This window comes from Mustelus asterias, unplaced genomic scaffold (genome assembly GCF_964213995.1).
Source record: "Mustelus asterias unplaced genomic scaffold, sMusAst1.hap1.1 HAP1_SCAFFOLD_1350, whole genome shotgun sequence".
NCBI lineage: Eukaryota > Metazoa > Chordata > Chondrichthyes > Carcharhiniformes > Triakidae > Mustelus > Mustelus asterias.
The window spans coordinates 59,320-83,573 of record NW_027591295.1 but is presented as its reverse complement, the minus strand read 5'-3'; the positions used below and the strand labels follow the sequence as shown (position 1 = coordinate 83,573).

General features: G+C 51.2%; 1 protein-coding gene and 1 non-coding gene across 2 annotated transcripts; both read left to right on the top strand.

Annotated features, from left to right (window-relative positions):
• Positions 1 to 1,760: 1,760 nt before the first annotated feature.
• polr2i (RNA polymerase II subunit I) lies at positions 1,761 to 23,121 on the top strand. The gene is made up of 6 exons (XM_078206194.1): positions 1,761 to 1,899; positions 5,518 to 5,572; positions 9,933 to 10,006; positions 16,272 to 16,346; positions 19,871 to 19,922; positions 22,857 to 23,121. The coding sequence occupies exons 1-6, from the start codon at positions 1,838 to 1,840 to the stop codon at positions 22,917 to 22,919; spliced, it is 381 nt and encodes a 126-aa protein (XP_078062320.1). The 5' UTR covers positions 1,761 to 1,837; the 3' UTR covers positions 22,920 to 23,121.
• On the top strand, positions 6,346 to 6,419 carry trnak-uuu (transfer RNA lysine (anticodon UUU)). Its single transcript has one exon. It is a non-coding gene; the product is annotated as a tRNA-Lys (tRNA).
• Positions 23,122 to 24,254: the final 1,133 nt, after the last annotated feature.

Here is a 24,254-nt window from a genome sequence, read left to right as displayed (position 1 = left end):
AGCCATGGGGACCAAATTCACACCTCAATATGCCAACATCTTCATGCGCAGGTTCGAACAAGACTTCTTCAATGCACGGGACCTTCAACCGATGCTATACACTAGATACATCGATGACATTTTCTTCCTTTGGACTCATGGTGAACAATCACTGAAACAACTCTATGATGACATCAACAAGTTCCATCCCACCATCAGACTCACCATAGACTACTCTCCGGAATCGGTTGCATTCTTGGACACACGCATCTCCATTAAGGACGGTCACCTCAGCACCTCACTGTACCGCAAGCCCACGGATAACCTCACGATGCTCCACTTCTCCAGCTTCCACCCTAAACACGTTAAAGAAGCCATCCCCTACGGACAAGCCCTCCGTATACACAGGATCTGCTCAGATGAGGAGGATCGCAACAGACACCTCCAGACGCTGAAAGATGCCCTCATAAGAACAGGATATGGCGCTCGACTCATTGATCAACAGTTCCAACGCGCCACAGCGAAAAACCGCACCAACCTCCTCAGAAGACAAACACGGGACACAGTGGACAGAGTACCCTTCGTTGTCCAGTACTTCCCCGGAGCGGAGAAGCTACGGCATCTCCTCCGGAGCCTTCAACATGTCATTGATGAAGACGAACATCTCGCCAAGGCCATCCCCACACCCCCACTTCTTGCCTTCAAACAACCGCACAATCTCAAACAGACCATTGTCCGTAGCAAACTACCCAGCCTTCAGGAGAACAGTGACCAAGACACCACACAACCCTGCCACAGCAACCTCTGCAAGACGTGCCGGATCATTGACACAGATGCCATCATCTCACGTGAGAACACCATCCACCAGGTACACGGTACATACTCTTGCAATTCGGCCAACGTTGTCTACCTGATACGCTGCAAGAAAGGATGTCCCGAGGCATGGTACATTGGGGAAACTATGCAGACGCTGCGACAACGGATGAATGAACACCGCTCGACAATCACCAGGCAAGACTGTTCTCTTCCTGTTGGGGAGCACTTCAGCGGTCACGGGCATTCGGCCTCTGATATTCGGGTAAGCGTTCTCCAAGGCGGCCTTCGCGACACACGACAGCGCAGAGTCGCTGAGCAGAAACTGATAGCCAAGTTCCGCACACACGAGGACAGCCTCAACCGGGATATTGGGTTCATGTCACACTATTTGTAACTCCCACAGTTGCCTGGACCTGCAGAGTTTCACTGGCTGTCTTGTCTGGAGACAATACACATCTTTTTAGCCTGTCTTGATGCTCTCTCCATTCACGTTGTTTTGTTTCTTAAAGACTTGATTAGCTGTAAGTATTCGCATTCCAACCATTATTCATGTAAATTGAGTCTGTGTCTTTATATGCTCTGTTTGTGAACAGAATTCCCACTCACCTGAAGAAGGGGCTTAGAGCTCCGAAAGCTTGTGTGGCTTTTGCTACCAAATAAACCTGTTGGACTTTAACCTGGTGTTGGGAGAATTCTTACTGTGGTGAAAGGGGGCGGGGCTGGGGACAGGGGGCGGGGCTGGGGGCGGGGCTACGTCGGGCCTCGGGGAGTTGGGTTGGGACAGTAAGAAGATCAACAACACCAGGTTAAAGTCCAACAGGTTCATTTGGAAGCAAAAGCCACACCTTCCAGGGGGCGGGGCTGGGGCGGTAAAAGGGGCGGGGCGCAGGGCAGAGGGCGTGGCGCCGGGCTGGGGGCGGGGCGAAGGACAGAGGGCGGGGCGAAGGACAGAGGGCGGGGCGACGGGCAGGGGTTGGGGCTCTGGCTCTGACGCGCTTTGGCCGCCGCGCGTGCGCAGTGAGCGTGTTCTGGAAGGTTCGGGATGGAGCTGGAGGCGGGAACCGCGGGGCCCGGATTCGTGGGAATCCGATTCTGTCAGGAATGGTGAGGAGAGCGAATAATAAACCACCACCCCCCCCCCCCCCGGGCAGATACCGCTAAACCCTCCCCCCAAATACCCCCCCCCTCGGGACAGGGGCCCTGATACTCCCCCCCCCCCCCCCCCCCCCCCAGCCCCCATCTTATTCCAGCCTGTATCTGTAAACCTTTAACTCTGTCCAAATAATAACCCCCCCCCCCCCCAGGGAGGAGACAGACCCCAAAACCCTCCCCTCAGTACTCCCCCTGCCCCACCCTACCCTGGGACATGGACCCCTTCCCCCCCACCCCGCACCCCCCCTTCCCCCCCACCCCGCACCCCCCCTTCCCCCCCACCCCGCACCCCCCCTTCCCCCCCACCCCGCACCCCCCCTTCCCCCCCACCCCGCACCCCCCCTTCCCCCCCACCCCGCACCCCCCCTTCCCCCCCACCCCGCACCCCCCCTTCCCCCCTCCGTGAACCCCCCCTTCCCCCCTCCGTGCACCCCCCCTTCCCCCCCTCCGTGCACCCCCCCTTCCCCCCCCTCCGTGCACCCCCCCTTCCCCCCTCCGTGCACCCCCCCCTTCCCCCCTCCGTGCACCCCCCCCTTCCCCCCTCCGTGCACCCCCCCTTCCCCCCCTCCGTGCACCCCCCCTTCCCCCCCTCCGTGCACCCCCCCTTCCCCCCCTCCGTGCACCCCCCCTTCCCCCCCTCCGTGCACCCCCCCTTCCCCCCCTCCGTGCACCCCCCCTTCCCCCCCTCCGTGCACCCCCCCTTCCCCCCCTCCGTGCACCCCCCCTTCCCCCCCTCCGTGCACCCCCCCTTCCCCCCCTCCGTGCACCCCCCCTTCCCCCCTCCGTGCACCCCCCCTTCCCCCCCTCCGTGCACCCCCCTTCCCCCCCTCCGTGCACCCCCCCTTCCCCCCCTCCGTGCACCCCCCCTTCCCCCCCTCCGTGCACCCCCCCTTCCCCCCCTCCGTGCACCCCCCCTTCCCCCCCTCCGTGCACCCCCCCTTCCCCCCCTCCGTGCACCCCCCCTTCCCCCCCTCCGTGCACCCCCCCTTCCCCCCCTCCGTGCACCCCCCCTTCCCCCCCTCCGTGCACCCCCCCTTCCCCCCCTCCGTGCACCCCCCCTTCCCCCCCTCCGTGCACCCCCCCTTCCCCCCCTCCGTGCACCCCCCCTTCCCCCCCTCCGTGCACCCCCCTTCCCCCCCTCCGTGCACCCCCCCTTCCCCCCCTCCGTGCACCCCCCCTTCCCCCCCTCCGTGCACCCCCCCTTCCCCCCCTCCGTGCACCCCCCCTTCCCCCCCTCCGTGCACCCCCCCTTCCCCCCCTCCGTGCACCCCCCCTTCCCCCCTCCGTGCACCCCCCCTTCCCCCCCTCCGTGCACCCCCCCTTCCCCCCCTCCGTGCACCCCCCCTTCCCCCCCTCCGTGCACCCCCCCTTCCCCCCCTCCGTGCACCCCCCCTTCCCCCCCTCCGTGCACCCCCCTTCCCCCCTCCGTGCACCCCCCTTCCCCCCTCCGTGCACCCCCCCTTCCCCCCTCCGTGCACCCCCCCTTCCCCCCTCCGTGCACCCCCCCTTCCCCCCTCCGTGCACCCCCCCTTCCCCCCTCCGTGCACCCCCCCTTCCCCCCTCCGTGCACCCCCCCTTCCCCCCTCCGTGCACCCCCCCTTCCCCCCTCCGTGCACCCCCCCTTCCCCCCTCCGTGCACCCCCCCTTCCCCCCTCCGTGCACCCCCCCTTCCCCCCTCCGTGCACCCCCCCTTCCCCCCTCCGTGCACCCCCCCTTCCCCCCTCCGTGCACCCCCCCTTCCCCCCTCCGTGCACCCCCCCTTCCCCCCTCCGTGCACCCCCCCTTCCCCCCTCCGTGCACCCCCCCTTCCCCCCTCCGTGCACCCCCCCTTACCCCCTCCGTGCACCCCCCCTTACCCCCTCCGTGCACCCCCCCTTCCCCCCTCCGTGCACCCCCCCTTCCCCCCTCCGTGCACCCCCCCTTCCCCCCTCCGTGCACCCCCCCCTTCCCCCCTCCGTGCACCCCCCCTTCCCCCCTCCGTGCACCCCCCCTTCCCCCCTCCGTGCACCCCCCCCTTCCCCCCTCCGTGCACCCCCCCCTTCCCCCCTCCGTGCACCCCCCCCTTCCCCCCTCCGTGCACCCCCCCCTTCCCCCCTCCGTGCACCCCCCCCTTCCCCCCTCCGTGCACCCCCCCCTTCCCCCCTCCGTGCACCCCCCCCTTCCCCCCTCCGTGCACCCCCCCCTTCCCCCCTCCGTGCACCCCCCCCTTCCCCCCTCCGTGCACCCCCCCCTTCCCCCCTCCGTGCACCCCCCCTTCCCCCCTCCGTGCACCCCCCCCTTCCCCCCTCCGTGCACCCCCCCCTTCCCCCCTCCGTGCACCCCCCCCTTCCCCCCTCCGTGCACCCCCCCTTCCCCCCTCCGTGCACCCCCCCCTTCCCCCCTCCGTGCACCCCCCCTTCCCCCCTCCGTGCACCCCCCCCTTCCCCCCTCCGTGCACCCCCCCCTTCCCCCCTCCGTGCACCCCCCCCTTCCCCCCTCCGTGCACCCCCCCTTCCCCCCTCCGTGCACCCCCCCCTTCCCCCCCACCCCGCACCCCCCCTTCCCCCCACCCCGCCTTCCCCCCTTTTACTTTGTCCTGACTTAATTTGAGTTTGTTTATTTGGTTTGACCTTAAAAGAGGCCAAAGATGTGCAGGTTAGGTGGATTGTCTAAGGGACATGCTAAATTGTCCCTTAACGTCCGAAGATGTGTCGGTTGGAAAAGCAGGATAATTAAGTAGGGTTTTGGCGATTGGACCTGAGTAACATACTCAGAGTCAGTGCAGGCTTAATGGGTTGAATGGCCTGCACTGGAATGACTGTGATTCAAATTAAAGATGTTCAAGAGGCCAAAGTTAGAGGAATATTGAGATCTCGAAGGGTTGTGAGGCTGGAGGTGGTTACAGGGAAAGGAAAGAGTGAGGCCACGGAGGGATTTGGAAATGAAAAGTTGAGAATTTTACAACCCTGACATTGTTTGACTGGGAGCCAGTGTAGATCACTGAGCCTTGGGGAGCCCCCGGGACACACTGTGAGTTAGGACAGGGGCAGCAGGTAATGCAAGTAGTGTTGGAAAGCAAAATTCTGCAGCCGCTGGAAATCTGAAATAAGAATGGAGGCACCCAGTAGGAAGGGTAGCACCGTCAGGGAGCGGAGGGTAGGGATAATGTTTATAGGCCGAATTCTCCAACCTTGTCCACAGCTGGACCTGACTGGAGGCCGAATTCTCCAACATTGTCCACAGGAGACCTGTCTGGAGACAATACACATCTCTTTAACCTCTCTCTCCACTCACATTGTCTGTACCTTTAAGACTTGATTCGCCGTAAAGACTCGCATTCCAATCATTATTCTGTAAATTGAGTTTGTGTCTTTATATGCCCTGTTTGTGAACAGAACTCCCACTCACCTGACGAAGGAGCAGCGCTCCGAAAGCAAGTGGCGTTTGCTACCAAATAAACCTGTTGGACTTTAACCTGGTGTTGTTAGACTCCTTACTGTGTTTACCCCAGTCCAACGCCGGAATCTCCACATCATAACTTTTAGTCTGTCATTTTCTAAACTTATTGACATATTTTTATTCTTTTGCTAGTAATAACATGCTGTACCCAAAGGAAGATAAAGAGAATCGGATCTTGCTTTATGCGGTGAGTTTAAAGGTTATTTAGTTTGTCTATTTATTCAGGCTTTGGTGGATAGTGGTCTGAGGCGGTGACCGAGGCGAGTGAGTGGGCCGTCACAGACTCATCGCCTACAGCCACTGGCCAAAAAAGAAAAGAGGGCAGAGGTTAAGATCTGAAACTCGTTGTTGGCAAGGTGATGTGAGGTGCCATTCCTCAAGCTTAGGAGAGTAAGGACAGAGTGTGCCAAGTGATGTACTCTGTGCATTTCTTGAGGCTGGGGGGGGTGGGGGCAGAAGAGTTTCATAATTTCTACCACACGTATGCACGCACACATACACACACATACATACACTCACATACACACACATACACACACACACACAGTTAATTGCCTTTCGGGTCAATGTATTTACATTAAAAATTCAACATCCTGTAGGTCATTTAGGTTGGTAACACGTCGCCCAGCAACGTATCTGTCACTGCACTCGAAAGAGAGAAGATCCAGTAAATTAAATCATGGAAACTCCGGTCGACATGCTTAAAGTTTATTTATTAGTCACAAGTAAGGCTTACATTAACACTGCAATGAAGTTACTGTGAAAATCCCCTAGTCGCCACACTCCAGCACCCTGTTCGGGTCAATGCATGCACCTAACCAGCACGTCTTTCGGACTGTGGGAGGAAACCGGAGCACCCGGCGGAAACCCACGCAGACACGGGGAGAACGTGCAGACTCCGCACAGACCCAAGCTGGGAATCGAACCCGGGTCCCTGGAGCTGTGAGGAAAAAAAAGGGAGCCTGGATAGCTCAGTCGGTAGAACATCAGACTTTTAATCTGAGGGTCCAGGGTTCAAGTCCCTGTTGGGGGTGTTGCTTTTCTTCCACCCTGAACGCAATTGTTTGAGATGTGTTTCAAAATAGATCAACAGATGTCCTTTATTCTGTTCGGGCTGTTCCCCCTCTTTTTGGGGAGCTGCCCCTTTTTACTTTGTCCTGACTTAATCTGAGTTTGTTTATTTGGTTTGACCTAAAAAGAGGGCAGCAGTGCTAACCGCTGTCCCGCCCAGCTGAGGCAGTTGAATTATTTTGGAGTGTCCCCTGCAGGCTCGCGTGGCCTCCTCCTGCTCCTGTTTTCTATGTCTGTCTGTCTTGATAAAATGTGCACCTGTACAAGTGTTTGTAAAAGCGAATTATACATAGCTGGGGCAGTTGGATGACTCTCGAGTGTCCCATGCAGCAAAAGTACTTTCTATTTACTTTACCGATTCAGAGATATTTACAGCACAGAACGAGGCCATTCGGCCCATCCCATCCATGCCTGTTAACAAAGTTCTGACCGCATTTATCCCATCTTTCAGCACTTGATCCATAGCCCAACATACTGTAATGTTGTGTGATCCTTGTGTACATCCACCCGTGTGACAGGCACTAACTGTGAGCAGGCGCCCAGCTATCTCTGATCCCTGGCATGGTGGGACTGATGTCCAAGGAGAGATTGAGTCGGTTAGGATTGTATTCGCTGGAGTTTATAAAAATGAGGGGATCTCATAGAAACTTATAAAATCCTAATAGGAGTGGACAGGGTGGATACAGGAAGGATGTCCCTCGTGGTGGGGGTTGTCCAGAACCCAGTAGGAAGGGTAGCACCGTCAGGGAGCGGAGGGTAGGGATAATGTTTATAGGCCGAATTCTCCAACCTTGTCCACAGCTGGACCTGACTGGGGTCACAGTCGAAGGGTACAGGGTAGACTGATTGGGTGAAGAAATTTCTCATTTCAATCCTAGAGTGGTCACCCTGTGGAATTTGCTGCCACAGAAAGTGGTTGAGGATAAACATTGTTGTTTTCAAGAAGGAATTAGATATAGCTCTAGGGCAAAGGAAATCAAAGGATACAGGGGCAAGGTGGGAATCGGGCTAATGCGTTGGATGATCAGCCATGATCATAATTAATGGGGAAGCAGGCTCGAAGGGCCGAATGGCCTCCTCCTGCTCCTATCTTCTACGTCGTCTTTCTTGATAAAATACGCACCTTGCCGGTGTTTGCAAAAGCGAAATGCGCTTAGTAAAAAGTAAAGTAAATTAGTCACAAGTAAGGCTTACATTAACACTGCAGTGAAGTTACTGTGAAAATCCCCTAGTCGCCACACTCCAGCACCTGTTCGGGTCAGCATGTCTTTCAGACTGTGAGAGCACCTGGAGGAAACCCACGCAGACACGGGGGCGGGGGCGGGGGGGGGGCGTGCAAAATCCACACAGACAGGGGCCCGAGCTGGGAATTGAACCCGGGTCCCTGGCGCTGAGGGGCAGCAGTGCTAACCACTCTGCCACCGTGCTGCCCAGTTGGATGATTCTCGAGTGTCCCATGCAGCAAAAGTACTTTCTATTTACTTTACCGATTCAGAGATACTTACAGCACAGAACGAGGCCATTCGGCCCATCCCATCCATGCCTGTTAACAAAGTTCTGACCGCATTTATCCCATCTTTCAGCACTTGATCCATAGCCCAACATACTGTAATGTTGTGTGATCCTTGTGTACATCCACCAGTGTGACAGGCACTAACTGTGAGCAGTTGGATGATTCTGGAGTGTCCCATGCAGCAAAGGCACTTTCTATTTACTTTTAGATTCATAGATATTTACAGCACAGAACAAGGCCATTCGGCCCATCACATCCATGCCTGTTAACAAAGTTTTCCAGCACTTGGTCCATAGCCCTGAAGGTTATGGCAGCACAAGTGAATATCTAGACTACTTCTGAAATGTTACGAGAGTTTCTGACTCCACCATCCTGTCAGGCAGCGAGTTCCAGATTCCCACCACCCTCTGGGTGAAAACGGTTCTCCTCAGCTCCCCTCTTAGCTTTCTACTCTTACCCTAACTCTGTGTGCCCCTTGCTTATTTACCCTTGACTAGTGGTGGAGTGAGTGAACGTTTAAGGTGAGGCTCCCTCCATTGATCTAGCCGATAAAGACATTGCCCAGTGTAACACCAGCCCACACGGAGCAGGACCTTTTGGGTTTCCTTCCACCGACTCCGCCAGATCTTATGAGCTGCTTGGTGCTGCAATTGACATCAGTGCTTCTGCACCCCCTGAATTCCCGGTGTGTGCGAGTGTCTCCATTCAGGAGTGAAGGGGTAAAATTCACCAAGTGTTGCGTTGCTAATTTGTCAAACAGCCTCGTGCATTGTCTTCCAGGACAGCAAAACTGTAATAGCTTTCCCTTCTGTGTATCCATCACTTGGAACTGAAACCTGATCTCATCTAAACACTGCCTGTAAACAGAAATTGCTGGAAACATCCAGGGGGGGGGCTCTGACGGCATCTGTGGGGAGAGGAACAGCACTGATGTTTTGGGTCGATGACTTTACGTTCGAGCTGCTTGATTTATCTTCTCAGCTTTATCATGTTTTCCAAGTCTGCTATTGTCTGACCTGATGTGGAGATGCTGGCGCTGGACTGGGGTGAACACAGTAAGAGTTTTAACAACACCAGGTTAAAGTCCAACAGGTTTATTTAGTAGCAAACACCATTAGCTTTCGGAAAGCTAATGGTGTTTACTACTAAATAAACCTGTTGGACTTTAACCCGGTGTTGTTAAAACTCTTACATTGTCTGACCTGTCACCCCACTCAATCCTAAAGATGGCTTACCATTGCTGAGCTAATAGTGGTTAGCTGCTGAATAGATGTGGAAGGATGTCCTTTAACGTTACCCGATCCGTTCTTTGATTTTTGATTTGATTTATTATTGTCACATGTATTTGTATACAGTGAAAAGCATTGTTTCTTGCGCACTATACAGACAAAGCATACCATTCATAGAGAAGGAAAGGAGAGAGTGCAGAACGTAGTGTTACAGTCATAGCTAGGGTGTAGAGAAAGATCAACTTAATGCAAGGTAAGTCCATTCAAAAGTCTGACGGCAGCAGGGAAGAAGCTGTTCTTGAGTCGGTTGGTACGTGACCTCAGACTTTTGTATCCTTTTCCTGACGGAGGAAGGTGGAAGAGAGAATGTCTGGGGTGCGTGGGGTCCTTAATTATGCTGGCTGCTTTGCCGAGGCAGTGGGAAGTGTAGACGGAGTCAATGGATGGGAGGCTGGTTTGCGTGATGGACTGGGCTACATTCACGACCTTTTGTAGTTCCTTGCGGTCTTGGGCAGAGCAGGAGCCCCATACCAAGCTGTGATACAACCAGAAAGAATGTTTTCTGTGATGCATCTGTAAAAGTTGGTGAGAGTCGTAGCTGACATGCCAAATTTCCTTAGTCTTCTGAGAAAGTAGAGGCGTTTTCATACTTTCCGCGTGATGCTGAAAAATATATTGATGCTTTGATTTTTATGGACAGTCTGTGTAACCCAAATACTCGGTTTCCATTTCAGTGTCGAAACTGTGACTACCAACAAGAAGCTGATAATAGCTGTATCTATGTCAACAAAATCACGCACGAAGTTGAGTAAGTATCACTCGTGTCTGCTTCGTGTGAGTTTCAGCAACACACCGTTGTAACTGCTGCCAACAGTAAACTGTAACTGAACCTCCCAGTGAGATTCCGGCTAAATCCAAGACTGGCACCACCATCGGAGATGCTGAGGCTGAAATTACCGAGTGTGCGTGTGTATGATCGGTTTGTGATCCATCCCATTCCCGGCCACTCCCTTGAACATTGTTGTTAAATGCTCACTGTGGGACTGAGCCACAGCGACCCAGGTTCTGTCTGGATCTCTGCTGAGTTGTCTGATCGCAGTCGGGTCCCACGTGCCCTGGGCTTTGTGTAGAGTTGATCCAATTGCCGCACCATTGGATCTCGGCTGTGTAAGAACATAATTGGGAGTAGTGTTAAGGACCAGATCAGAAACTCCAAGGTATATTATGAAGTGGGCTAAGACCCTAACTTTTACGTTTGACTTTGGCATTAGGGTGAGCATAAAGTGTCTCACTCCAGGTATGATTCAAGTGACCCACTGGGGAGCTTTTATCAAAACAAACTATATTTAAGAACACAGAAAATAATAAAAAGAATTAGCAGTGAAAATACTTAAACATGCCAAAGTATAGCTCTTAACAGCTAGTTATCTCTACTGTTCCATTTTAGCTGTATCCCCCACAGACATAAATCTCTCCTTCAGAACCAGTTAGCACAGAAAGATGCTTACGCTTGCCCTAGATTTCCAGCCTTTTCTGGAGAGGGATTCAGATAGACACTCGTCTTTTAATTCTCCTGCAGAGAAAGCTCCACCCCCAAACAGTAGAATCTCAGAGAAAAATATTTATTTCCTGGCAGATTCCAGTCTCCCAACTCAGACAGAGCAAGAGATGCAGAGAAAGCGACCTTTCTGTAAAGATCCCAAAAGCAGACTGCCAGGAGTTCTCTGTGAAAGCCTAGCTGTACCTAGTCATATGACCTTACTTGTCAATCAACCTGATCAAGCCTCATTACCAATATCCCAGGGGGAATACGCAAAATAACAGAAGCCTGCATTAGTTCAGATTAAAACAAACATTGTAGCAATTAAAATCAATTATGCTGCTGCAGTAGCCCCGCGATGCTACTGTATACGGACAGAACAGCTCTGTTAATAAAGAAATGAACTGCTACAAAACATCCTGCATGACAAATACATTTCTTAAAGATACAGTATTGTCTCAGTAGGTCATATCGCCGCTTGAGCTTGCTCAACTATTCATGATCTTTGATCACGGTTCCTCTGAGGCCTGTGAACCTGTGCTCAAAAATCTGCCTATCTCTGTCTTGAATAGAACATAGAACAGTACAGCACAGAACAGGCCGTTCGGCCCACGATGTTGTGCCGAGCTTTATCTGAAACCAAGATCAAGCTATCCCACTCCCTATCATCCTGGTGTGCTCCATGTGCCTATCCAATAACCGCTTAAATGTTCCTAAAGTGTCTGACTCCACTATCACAGCAGGCAGTCCATTCCACACCCCAACCACTCTCTGCGTAAAGAACCTACCTCTGATATCCTTCCTGTATCTCCCACCACGAACCCTATAGTTATGCCCCCTTGTAATAGCTCCATCCACCCAAGGAAATAGTCTTTGAACGTTCACTCTATCTATCCCCTTCATCATTTTATAAACCTCTATTAAGTCTCCCCTCAGCCTCCTCCGCTCCAGAGAGAACAGCCCTAGCTCCCTCAACCTTTCCTCATAAGACCTACCCTCCAAACCAGGCAGCATCCTGGTAAATCTCCTCTGCACTCTCTCCAGTGCTTCCACATCCTTCTTATAGTGAGGTGACCAGAACTGCACACAATATTCCAAATGTGGTCTCACCAAGGTCCTGTACAGTTGCAGCATAACCCCACGGCTCTTAAACTCTAACCCCCTGTTAATAAAAGCTAACACACTATAGGCCTTCTTCACAGCTCTATCCACTTGAGTGGCAACCTTTAGAGATCTGTGGATATGAACCCCAAGATCTCTCTGTTCCTCCACAGTCTTCAGAACCCTACTTTTGACCCTGTATTCCACAGTTCCTCCACAGTCTTCAGAACCCTACCTTTGACCCTGAATATGCCCATCGACTGAGTATCTCTGGGATGGAGAATGCTAAAGATTCACAAACATACGTGTGAAGACATTCTCCCCGTCAAAGTCCCAAATTGCTGACCCTGAGACCATTACCCTTGGATCAGGTCGACCGTCTCATCCCCAGGAAACAATCTTCATTGGATCTCCTCTTAAGACAAGTGATTTGATTTATTATTGTCACGTGTATTAACATACAATGAAAACTTTTGTTTCTTGCGCGCTATACAAAGCATACCGTGCATAGAGAAAGAAAGGAAAGAGTGCAGAATGTAGTGTTACAGTCACAGCTAGGCTATAGAGAAAGATCAACTTAATGCGAGGTAGGTCCATTCAAAAGTCTTGACGGCAGCAGGGAAGAAGCTGTTCCATACCGTTCATAGAGAAGGAAAGGAGAGGGTGCAGAATGTAGTGTTGCAGTCATAGCTAGGGTGTAGAGAAAGGTCAACTTAATGCGAGGTAGGTCCCATCAAAAGTCTGAAGGCAGCAGGGAAGAAGCTGTTCTTGAGTTGGTTAGTACGTGTCCGCAGACAAGTGTACCCTCTCTTGGGTACGGAGACACAAACCGTACACAGTAGTCGAGGTATGGTTCCAATACATCAGTGTGCACTCAGGACAGGGTAGAATCCGTTGTCATGGTGATGGCACCCAGTATGGAGGTGGTACAGCGAAGGTTCACTAAATTGGTCCCTGGGATTGGGCGGGGGAGGGGGGGGGGGTGCGGAGTAGTCCTATAATAGGAGGTTGACTAAATTGGGTTCAGCTTAGAAGAATGAGAGACGATCTCATTGAAACCCACAAGATTCTGAAGGGGGCTTGATAGACTGGATGCTGAGAGATTGTTTCTGCTGGTCAGAGAATCTAAAACCCGGGGTCACAGTCTCAGGATAACGGGCCAATCATTTATGAGTGAGATGAGGAGCAATGTCTTCACTCAAAGGGTGTTGCATCTTTGGAATTCTCTCATCCAGAGGGCTATGGATGCTCCATCCCTGAATATATTCATGGCTGACATGGATAGCTTTTTGGTTTCTGGGAATTATGGGATTATGAGACAGGAAAGTGGAGTTGAAACCCAAGATCGGCCAGTGGTGGAGCAGGTGCGATGGGCCAAATGGTCTGCACCTGCTCCTATTTGTTACGTGGACATGACACACAATTGTACGCTCCATACTTGCACATGTAAAAAGGCCACTTTGGTGATCTGCTGACCCAGCCAGTGACACCCATATCCCGTAAAATGAATTTTTAGAAATGACAAACAACTCCATACCTGGGAACTCCACCTTGAGGGGAAATGGGGGTAAAAAGATTAAAAGTGAACTGTACAGGATGTTTCTATGTCTGAATGTGAGCAAATCCGAGGAATGTTTTAGTCCCAAAAGATTAACTTATCATAGATTCATTGAATCCCTACAGTGCAGAAGGAGACCATTCAGCCCATCGACATCGAGTCAACCGACTCTCCAACAGAGCATCACCAGGCTCACCCTCCCCATCCCGCTAGTCCACCTAACCTATACCCTAAGAGTCAATTTAGCACGGCCAATCCACCTAACCTGCACATCTTTGGAGTGTGGGAGGAAACCGGAGCACCCGGAGGAAACCCACGCAGACATGGGGAGAATGTGCAGACTCCGCACAGACTGTGACCCAAGCTGGGAATCAAACCCGGGTCCCTGGCGCTGTGAGGCAGCAGCGCTGCGCCACCGTGCCTGATCAGGCTATCAAAGGATTTATGTTTGTTACAGGTCCACTGCCGCCTTAAGGGGCAACTAGGGATGGGAAATAAATGCTGCTCTGGCCAGCGATGTCCACATCCCATGAATAAATTTTAAAATGTACATGATCTACACTCTGTACTTTCGCAGAGACCATTTGGTAAAATATTGCAATGCTGTGTCTTTGTCATGAGGGGACCTCAGTGAGCTATGCAGAGACACTACGTTGTATTTTGCAGTCTGCAGTGAGGAAATGGTGCTTGCTGCTGCCCTCAAAGGAAACTCCTCCACGTCGCCTCCCACCAATCTCCAAGGCGCTGTTTTCCCAATTGCACTTCAAGTCTGGCCCCAAGTCAAGGGGATTCCCAGACATCCAGCACCCTGCCAGGCAGGGCAGCACAGTGATTAGCACTGCTCCCTCACAGCGCCAGGGACCTGGGTTCAATTCCAGCCTTGGCTGACTGTCTGCGTGTTCTCTCCATGCCTCTGTGTGTTTCCTCCGGGTGCTCCAGCTTCCTCCCACAGTGCAAAGATGTACAGTTAGGTGGATTGGCCATGCTAAATTGCCCCTTAATGTCCAAAGATGTGCTGGATTGACCATGATAAAGTGTCAGGGAGATTAGCAGGGTAAATGTGTGGGGTCACGGGGAAGGGGCCTGGGTGGGATTGTTGTCAGTGCAGGCTCGATGGGCCGAATAGCCTCCTCCTGCACTGTGGGGTTTCCATGAAGCAGACTAAGTAGCCAGTCATGTTGAAGTATTCTCACAGAGCATAAAGCAGGAGATTGGAAGCAGCGAATCTCTTCACTTATGAAGCAATTCAGATTGAAATCTAAATGATTTTGATTGGATTGAGGTGAATGCTAAAATATAAACCAAATTAAAAGAAAAATTGTTTTCAATATATGCAAAGTAGTTTGACATTCTGCAAATATAAAACTAGCTTCTCGGGGCCAGCGCCGGTGCTTAGCAGCAATTGGAACAGTAAAAAGTTTCACAACACCGGGTTAAACAGGTTTATTTGGAATCACGAGGCTTTGGAGCATCGCTCCTTCCTCAGGTGAAGAAGCAGCGCTCCGAAAGTTCTTGATTCCAGATAAACCTGTTGGACTTTAACCTGGTGTTGTGAGACTTCTTACTGTGTTTACCCCAGTCCAACACAGGCATCACCACGTCACAGTGATTGAAACTTAGTCAATCTTATTTATCCCAGTTAAAACCTCATGCTGCAATGTTCTCAGAGTGTGTAATAATGAGAACGAGAGCGCAGGGGTTAAAGTTCTCGGCAGTTCAATGGTTGCAGCCAGGGAGAGTTTCGACAGTGCATCCTCCGGAGGAGACATCACTGACAGAAGCCTCTGCGTTACTCTACTCGTGATGTGGAGATGCCGGCGTTGGACTGGGGTAAACACAGTAGGAGTTTTGACAACACCAGGTTAAAGTCCAACAGGTTTATTTGGTAGCAAATGCCATTAGCTTTTGGAGCGCTGCTCCTTTACCCCAGTCCAACGCCGGCATCTCCACATCATGACTACCATCGACACCGCAAACTGCCGGCTCCAAGTGGAGAGGATCTCCAAGAAGATTGCACAAATCGACACAGACATCGATATCCACTCCATCTGACGAAGGAGCAGTGCTCCGAAAGCTAATGGCATTTGCTACCAAATAAGCCTGTTGGACTTTAACCTGGTGTTGTTAAAACTCTTACTGTGTTTACTCTATTCATGTCCGGACTCTAGAAGTCACTGCTGCTTCCAGTGGAGAAGGGACAGAGATTACTGACCTTGCTGTCATTAATACCACAGTGTCTGGGACATGCGCTCAGCGGGAAGATGGTGGCGTAGTGGTATTGTCGTTGGGTTAGTAATCCAGATACTCAGGGTGATGCCGTGGGGACCCGGGTTCAAATCCCATCACGGCAAATGGTGGAATTTGAATTCAATTTTGAAAATCTGGAATTAGGATTACACCGGTAACCATTGTCGATTGTTGGAAAAACCCATCTGGTTCACTAATGTACCTTTAGGCAGGGAAATCTGCCGTCCTTACCCGGCCTGGCCTACAGTTGACCCCCAGCAATGTGGTTGACTCTTAAATGCCCTTTCAGGGGCATTTAGGGATGGGCAATAAATACTGACCCGGCCAGCGACGCCCATGTCCCAATAAGAAGAAAAGCAAAAGTGTTATAAAACTGGCTTAATTCTGACTCATTTTAACATTTTGGCTTTTGCTACCAAATAAACCTGTTGGACCTTAACCTGGTGTTGTTAAAACTCTTACTGTAATTCTGACTCGACAGTCTCTGTGTCCCTTGATTTTGATTTTGTCAAATATCTGGTCCTAGGCTTTGCGTGGTTGCACTTTGCAGCAAGAGTTATTGCACTGTTTTGTCCAGTGCATCCACATTGTATTCACAAAGGTGATTTTCTTTTTCCTCTTTGACAGTGAATTGACCCAAATCATAGCTGATGTGGCACAGGATCCAACACTGCCTCGAACAGAAGACCACCCGTGCCCAAAGTAAGTCGCGATGCAGCACTGTTTTAACAGCCCTGTCCTTGTCTAGGGCGGCGCGGTGGCACAGTGGTTAGCCCAGCCCGGGTTCGATTCCCGGCTTGGGTCACTGTGTGGAGTCTGCACGTTCTCCCCGTGTCTGCGTGGGTTTCCTCCCACAGTCCGAAAGACGTGCTGGTTAGGGTGCATTGAACCGAACAGTCGCCAGACTGTGACGACTAGGGGGAATTTCACAGTAACTTCGTTGCAGTGTTAATGTAAGCCTTACTTGTGACCAATAAATAAACTTTTAACTTTCTCAGATAGCCCAAGGTGAGTGAAAATCCCATCTTGGGTTATCGAGGGGAGCGAATCTGGAATTCTTTATCGCAGGAGGCTGTAGAGGCTGGGGCGTTCAGTATGTTCAAGGCCGAGACAGGCAGATCTTTAATCAGTAAGGGAATCGAAGGATTATGAGGGTTAGACAGGAAAGTGGAGTTGAGGATAGTCACATCAGATCAATCATGATCTCATTGAGCGACGGAGCAGACTCGATGGGCTGAATGGCCGACTTCTGCTCCTATGCGTTATGGTCTTATGAGGAGAAGATAAAAGATGGGTGCGATTGTTGAACTCTTTGGTGTTTCTGAGCCACACCACACTGATACCCTAGTCGTCACAGTCCGGCGACTGTTCGGTTCAATGCACCCTAACCAGCACGTCTTTCAGACTGTGGGAGGAAACCGGAGCACCCGGAGGAAACCCACGCAGACACGGGGAGAACGTGCAGACTCCGCACAGACAGTGACCCAAGCCGGGAATCGAACCCGGGCTGGGCTAACCACTGTGCCACCGCGCCGCCCTAGACAAGGACAGGGCTGTTAGAACAGTGCTGTATCCTCTCCAAGATGCCAACGACATGATGCCCATTGTCTACCTCCTCCTGACCTCCACCTTGCTTCTATCAGCACACTGGCCTGGCAGTAATGTGTATTTCCCAAGCTGTACCTTCTTGTGATAATTATTGTGGTTGCTCTTACCCCTCTTCTGAGCCCTGCACCTGTCAACCAGAGCAGGTGGGGTGTGCGCCTGAGGCCTGCAGCAGAGGCGGGCTCAGTAGATAACGATGTCCGCGTGCTGCCGGGAAGCACGACACCAGATGCTGCGTCACCGAGCTCGAGGGACTCTGGCTCAAGGCGCTGGAGACAGAGGGATTGGAGGCTTACGGAGGGAACCTAGGGCCTTAGACCTGTGAGCTGGAAGGGCGGTGGGATTGTTAGGTAGAGCGCCGGCTGCCACCGTGTGGAGTTCTGACCCCCTGTCCAGTTTTGTCATGGGGGGCGGGAGGGGGGGGGATGATTGGAGTAGGGGTGGTTGGGAAGGACATGAAATTCTCATAAACCAATCAGATTGATTAAAAGCAGTGGATGAGGAGGTCTCATGAACTGGTGAACTCACTACAGTCAAACAAGGCTTCAAAACTCAATCTTAATACGGTAGATACCGGATTTTTGTTAAAGTTGTTGAATTAATCCCCCTCCCTCGATTTTTCCCATAGCTCTGTATTTCCTTTCTCTTCATTATATCCCATAGTGCAGAAGAAGGCCATTGGGCCCTTCAATTCCACACCGACTCCCTGACAGAGCATCCCACCCAGGCCATTCCCGTAACCCCACGTATTTACCCTGCTAATCCCCCTGACCTGCACATCTTTGGACACTAAGGAACAATTTAGCATGGCCAATCCACCTACATCTTTGGAGTGTGGGAGGAAACCAGAGCACCCAAAGGAAACCCGCACAAACATTAGGACAACGTGCAGACTCTGCACAGACAGTGACCCAAGGCCGGAATCAAATCCGGGTCCCTGGCGCTGTGAGGCAGCAGTGCTAGCCACCGTGCCACCCTTCAAGTAACTTTTTAAAGTTACCATTGAATCTGCCTCCATCAAAGGGAAAGCAGTCGGAACTTGTACAGGATTCTCTTTTCCTTGTGTCATCCTTTGCCAATTACTTCGAACTTTGTCCTCTGGTTATTGACCCTCCTGGAAAGGAAACCTATTCTCCTTGTTTACTCCGTCAGAACCCTTTGGGATTTTGAACACCTTTGCCAAATGTAGTCTTAAACTCTCTACGCTAAGGAGCATAACTTCTCCAGTCTCACCACATAACTGAAGCTCTTCACCCCTGGAGCCAATCTAGTAAATCTCCCTGTATCTCCTCCAAGGCAGCAACAGCCTTCCTACAGTGTGGTGCTAGAATTGGACGCACTGCTCCCACTGAGCGATAACTCCTGATTTATAAAGGTTTAGCACAACTTGCTTCTGTACTCTGCGCCTCTGTGAATAAAGCCAAGGACCCTTGTGCTTCTTTAGCCGCCTTCTCAAATTGCACGTTTGCTGTTTGCATGTTCTGCCCGTGTCTGCGTGGGTGTTTCCTCCGGGTACTCCGGTTTCCTCCCATACTCCAAAGATGTGCGGGTTAGCCATGCCGGATTGCCCCTTAGTGTCAGGGGGATTAGCAGGATAGCTACGTGGAGTTAAAGGGATAGGCACTGAGTGGGATTGTGGTTGGTGCAGACTCGATGGTGAAATGGTATCCTTCTGCACTGTAGGGATTCTATGAACTGATCGAGCCGCCTTCAGATATTTGTAGACAGGCACCCCCCCCCCCCCCGCCGTGTCTCTTTGTTCCTGCACCTCTTTCACACTGTATCATTCAGCATATATCAGCTCATTCTTCCCAGCTAAATGTTTCACATCACGTTGTCATGGATTACATTTTGTCTGCTTGTTTCATCAGTCTGTGCCTCCCTGTAACCTGCTACAGCTGTTATGTACGGTTCAGGTTAGAAGCTCCAAAGTGTTTTACGAAGCATAGGTTTTGCACCTTGAATTTGGCTGCGATAAGCATGATATGTTCCACTTCAGGTGTGATTCAAAAGCGCCACAGGGAGCTTTTATCAAACAAAGTTTATTTAAGAATATAGTTAACATACACAGAACGAAAATTGGCAGTAAACTTTATCAATTACAAGCGAAAACAAAACAACTACAATAATGTTTAACCCTTAACCAATATATATCATATGTTCCGATCCAAACCAATATCCAATAAACAAAACCCTTCGAACAGGTTTATCACTGCACAGGCTAATGCTCACATGATACTGGAATCCAGTTCCCTGGGTTGAATGCTGATTTCAAATGATCTTGAAAACCCGGAGCAGTTTGTCGTCAGATCAGCTCCCCCAAAACCCCAAAGCACAGAGTCTTTACTGCAGCCTGGCAACAAGCCTTTCTTTCAGCTAACCGGTAAAACTTTCAAAGCAAAACAGAGAGAGGAAGAGACTTCCTTTCCAGCTTGCTTCTAAGACTATCTCTAACACTGCTGCCAAAACAAAATGAAAAGCTGTAAAACCCCTGACTTGCCCACAGTTTTTACTTCCTCCCAACAATGACCTCACCTAAGGCTGTGGGCATGAATTTTTTTTTTTTAAATCCTCTTGAAGGTACACTAACGTCACACAGCTGTTTTTAAATATTGTTGCAGGTGTGGACACAAAGAAGCTGTCTTTTTCCAGTCACACAGTGCGAGAGCTGAGGTACAGTATTGGAACCCTTTGCAGAAATGTTAAAAGTATATATTCAAACCATTTATGCCAACAAATATTATATGTTAGATGGATTCTGTTTTTATTCATTCATGGGACATGGGCGTCGCTGGGCCAGCATTTATTGCCCATCCCTCGTTGCCCTTGGAGGGCAGTTGAGAGTCAACCACATTGCTGTGGCTCTGGAGTCACATGTAGGCCAGACCGGGTAAGGACAGCAGATTTCCTTCCCTAAAGGGACATTAGTAAGCCAGACGGGTCTTTATGACAATCGACAATGGTTTCACGGCCATCATTAAACTTTTAATTCCAGATTTCTATTGATTTAACCATCTGCCATGGTGGGATTCGAATCCAGGTCCCAGAGGATTATCCTGGGTCTCAGGATTTCTAGTCTGACGTCAGTGGGGGCAGCACGGTGGTTAGCACTGCTGCCTCACAGCGCCAGGGACCCAGGTTGAATTCCAGCTTCAGGTGACTGTCAAAGAACAGTACAGCATGAGAACAGGCCCTTCGGCCCTCCAAGCCTGCGCCGACCATGTTGTCCTATCTAGACCAACCGCCTGTATCCCTCTATTCCCCATCTGTTCATGTGTCTATCCAGATACGTCTTAAATGTCACTAACATGTCTGCCTCAACCACCTCACTTGGCTGTGGAAAAAACTTCCCCCCGCACATCTCCACTGAACCTTTCCCCCCTTATCTTGAACTTGTGCCCCCTTGTAATTGTCATTTCTGCCCTGGGGAAAAAGCTTCCAACTGTTCACCCTATCCATACCTCTCATAATTATATAAAATTCTATCAGGTCACCCCTCAGCCTCCATCTTTCCAGGGAGAACAATCCCAGTTGATTCAACGTCTCCTCATAGCTAATACCCTCCATACCAGGCAACATCCTGGTAAACCTTTTCTGTACTCTCTCCAAAGACTCCACGTCCTCCTGGCATTGTGGCGACCAGAATTGGCCGCAGTATTCCAAATGTGGCCTAACCAACATTTTATACAACTGTAACATATTTTGCCAACTTTTACACTCGATGCCCCGTCCGATGAAGGCAAACATGCCGTATGCTTTCTTCACCACCTTTTCCACGTGTGCTGCCACCTTTAAGGATCTGTGGACCTGCACACCCAGATCTCCGTGTCTGTGTGGAGTTTGCACATTCTCCCCGTGTCTGCGTGGGTGTCCTCCGGGTTCTCCGGTTTCCTCCCACAGTCTCAAAGATGTGTAGGTCAGCTGGGTTGGCCATGGGTCAATGTTATGGGGTTACAGGGACAGGGTGGGGGAGAGGTACTGGGTTAAGATACTCTGTCGGAGATTCGGTGCAGACTCGATGGGCTAAATGGCCTCCTGCACTGTGGAGATTCTGTGGTGGGCAGCACGGTGGTTCACTCCGCTGCCTGACAGCGCCAGATACCCGGGTTCGATTCCCGGCTTGGGTCACCGTCTGTGCGGAGTCTGCACGTTCTCCCCGTGTCTGCGTGGGTTTACCTCCGGGTGCTCCGGTTTCCTCCCACAGTCCAAAAGACGTGCTGGTTAGGTACTAAATTCTCCCTCAGTGTTACCCCGAACAGGCGCCGGAGTGTGGCGACTAGGGGATTATCACAGTAACTTCATTGCAGTGTTAATGTAAGCCGACTTGTGACACCGACAAATAAACTTTAAAACTGAAGTATTACCGGTACGCCACTGCCTCCTTGTTAGAGGCCACAAAACAAACACATTATTTTGTTGTCAGCACTTGTCCTTCTGTAAAGAAAGCTGAACTGCAATTTTTTTTTTCCATTTTAAGAGGGGAGAGGAGGGTGTGTTAAACTTTGAAAGCGAGTGTCGGCACCGTTTGCTGACAATGTACGAGTGACTTGTCAGTGCCAGCACCCCTATCCAACCACCTGCATGTGCCCCAACAGCCATTGTAACCGCCGCTTAAACCCTGGGCTGCCTAGCCCACAAAGTGCACGTAGCTGTCACTTTTCTCCTGTCTTTATGCCTGTCTCTTGAGTCAGAATGTGTAGCCCGAGAAAATAGGAGAATGAGTAAGCACTTATTACTCTGGGTGTGTGTTCTTTTTTGCCGTGTGTACGCTGTGAGACTATGAAAGGTATCCCGGGTGATGAAAAGCTTAAGTTTGACCCTGGATTACAATGTTATGGGAATCTGGCATCATCGTGCGTTAGACTACACTCTATCTGTTTAACTGTTCAAAAATGAGGATTCCCAGGATAACTTGAGTCTCGCTCTGCAAAAAAAAAACCTAAACATTGCGGGGATGTAGTAAAAGTTTTTCACAATTAGGGAAAGTATATTGTGGTGTAAAATTTGTGTCTCCCACAGTATCAAAAAGCACGGCGGCACAGCGGGTGAGCACTGCTGCTTCACAGCAGCGCCCAGGGACCCGGGTTCGATTCCCGGCCTCGGGTCACTGTCTGTGCGGAGTCTGCGCGTTCTCCCCGTGGGTTTCCTCCGGGTGCTCCGCTTTCCTCCCACGGTCCGAAAGACGTGCTGGTCAGGGTGCCAAATTCTCCCTCGGTGTTACCCAAAACAGGCGCCGGAGTGTGGCGGCTAGGGGATTTTCGCAAGCACTTCATTGCAGCGTTAATGTAAGCCTACTTGTGACACAGGTAAATAAGCTTTAAAGCTTTAAACCTTGAAAGCAGGAAGTTTCTCTCCGAAAAAGCAGACAGTTCAACCACTTGTGAGCACGGGCCTGTTGAGATCTTGATCAGGACTGTCTGACCTCATTTTGTGTACTGTGGGTATTTTCAAATCAGCTTTCGCAACCATTGTGGCTTTAAAAGGGAGCCCGGGGAAAATGTGCTTTCTGTGCGTGAGCCCAGTGGTGTTTGTGATTCATTGTTGGCGACAAAAGGCTTGCGAGTTTGAAGCATGCATTGAACAGGGTCTTCTTCCTCCCTGTTGCAGGACGCTATGAGGCTGTACTACGTATGCACAGCGCCACACTGCGGCCATCGCTGGACTGAGTGAGGGGGACACGCAGTGAGGTTTTGCTACGGGGTTGTCGGAGCCCTCACACCGGGTGGGGTGGACATGTCAGTTCAGGGATAATTACAGATTGAGACAAAGAGATCAAACGGTGTGGTAATAATGTTTTTTTTTTAAAAGCCATGTTTGTACTAGTCTTTTGCCAATTTTGTAAATACATGAATAAAAAATATTTTTCAAACAACGTTCTATGCATTGATTTCACTGATTTTTCACCACGATGGGAAACATTAAGAACCCACAAGAACGTGGACAGTTTGGATGCAGGGATAATGTTTTCTCTGGCTGCGGGGGGGGGGGGGGGGGGGAGAAAGAGGGTGTCTAGAACATGGGGGTTACAGTCTCGGTACCGGGTAGCGCATTTAGGACTGAGGTAAAACAGCACGGTGGTTAGCACTGCTGCCTCACAGCGCCAGGGATCCCAGGTTCAACTCTGACATGTCTGCGTGGAGTTTGCACGTTCTCCCTGTGTCTGCGCGGGTTTCCTCCCACACTCCAAAGATGTGCTGGTTAGGTGAATTGGCTATGCTAAATTGCCCCTGAGTGTTGGGGGGGATTGGCAGGGGTAAATGCGTGGGGATGGGGCCTGGGTGGGGTTGTGGTCGGTGCAGACTCGATGGGCTGAATGGCCTCCTTCTGCACTGTGGGATTCTTTGTCTAACTACAGAATGCTGTTCCTCAGCAGAGCACCAGCCTGCCCATGCCAAGGACTATCAAAATTCAACTCAACAACATGCATCATCACAGGTACTTTTCCACTAACTAATCTCCCCAACTCCCAACCCTGGGAAACATAACCAGCTGGCATGGCAGCTCAGTGGTTAGCACTGCTACCTCAGCGCCAGGGACCCGGGTTCAATTCCAGCCTTGGGTGACTGTATGGAATTTGCATGTTCTTCCTGTGCCTGTGTGGACAGTATGGGTTTCCTTCAGGTGCTCCAGTTTCCTCCCACATGGATTTTCACAGTAACTTCATTGAAGTGTTAATGTAAGCCTTACTTGTGACCAATAAATAAACTTTAAGATGTGTTGGTTGGGTAAATTGGCCATGATAAATTGCCGTTTAGTGTCCAAAGATGAGCAGGTTAGGTGGATTGGCCATGATAAATTGCCGTTTAGTGTCCCAAGATGAGCAAGTTAGGCAGATTGGCCATGCTAAATTGTCCCTTAGTGCCCAAAGATGTGTAGGTTAGGTGGATCGGCTATACTAAATTGTCCCTTAGTGTCCAAAGATGTGTAGGTTAGGTGGATTGGCCATGCTAAATTGCCCCTTAGTGTCCAAAGATGAGCAGGTTAGGTGGATTGGCCATGCTAAAT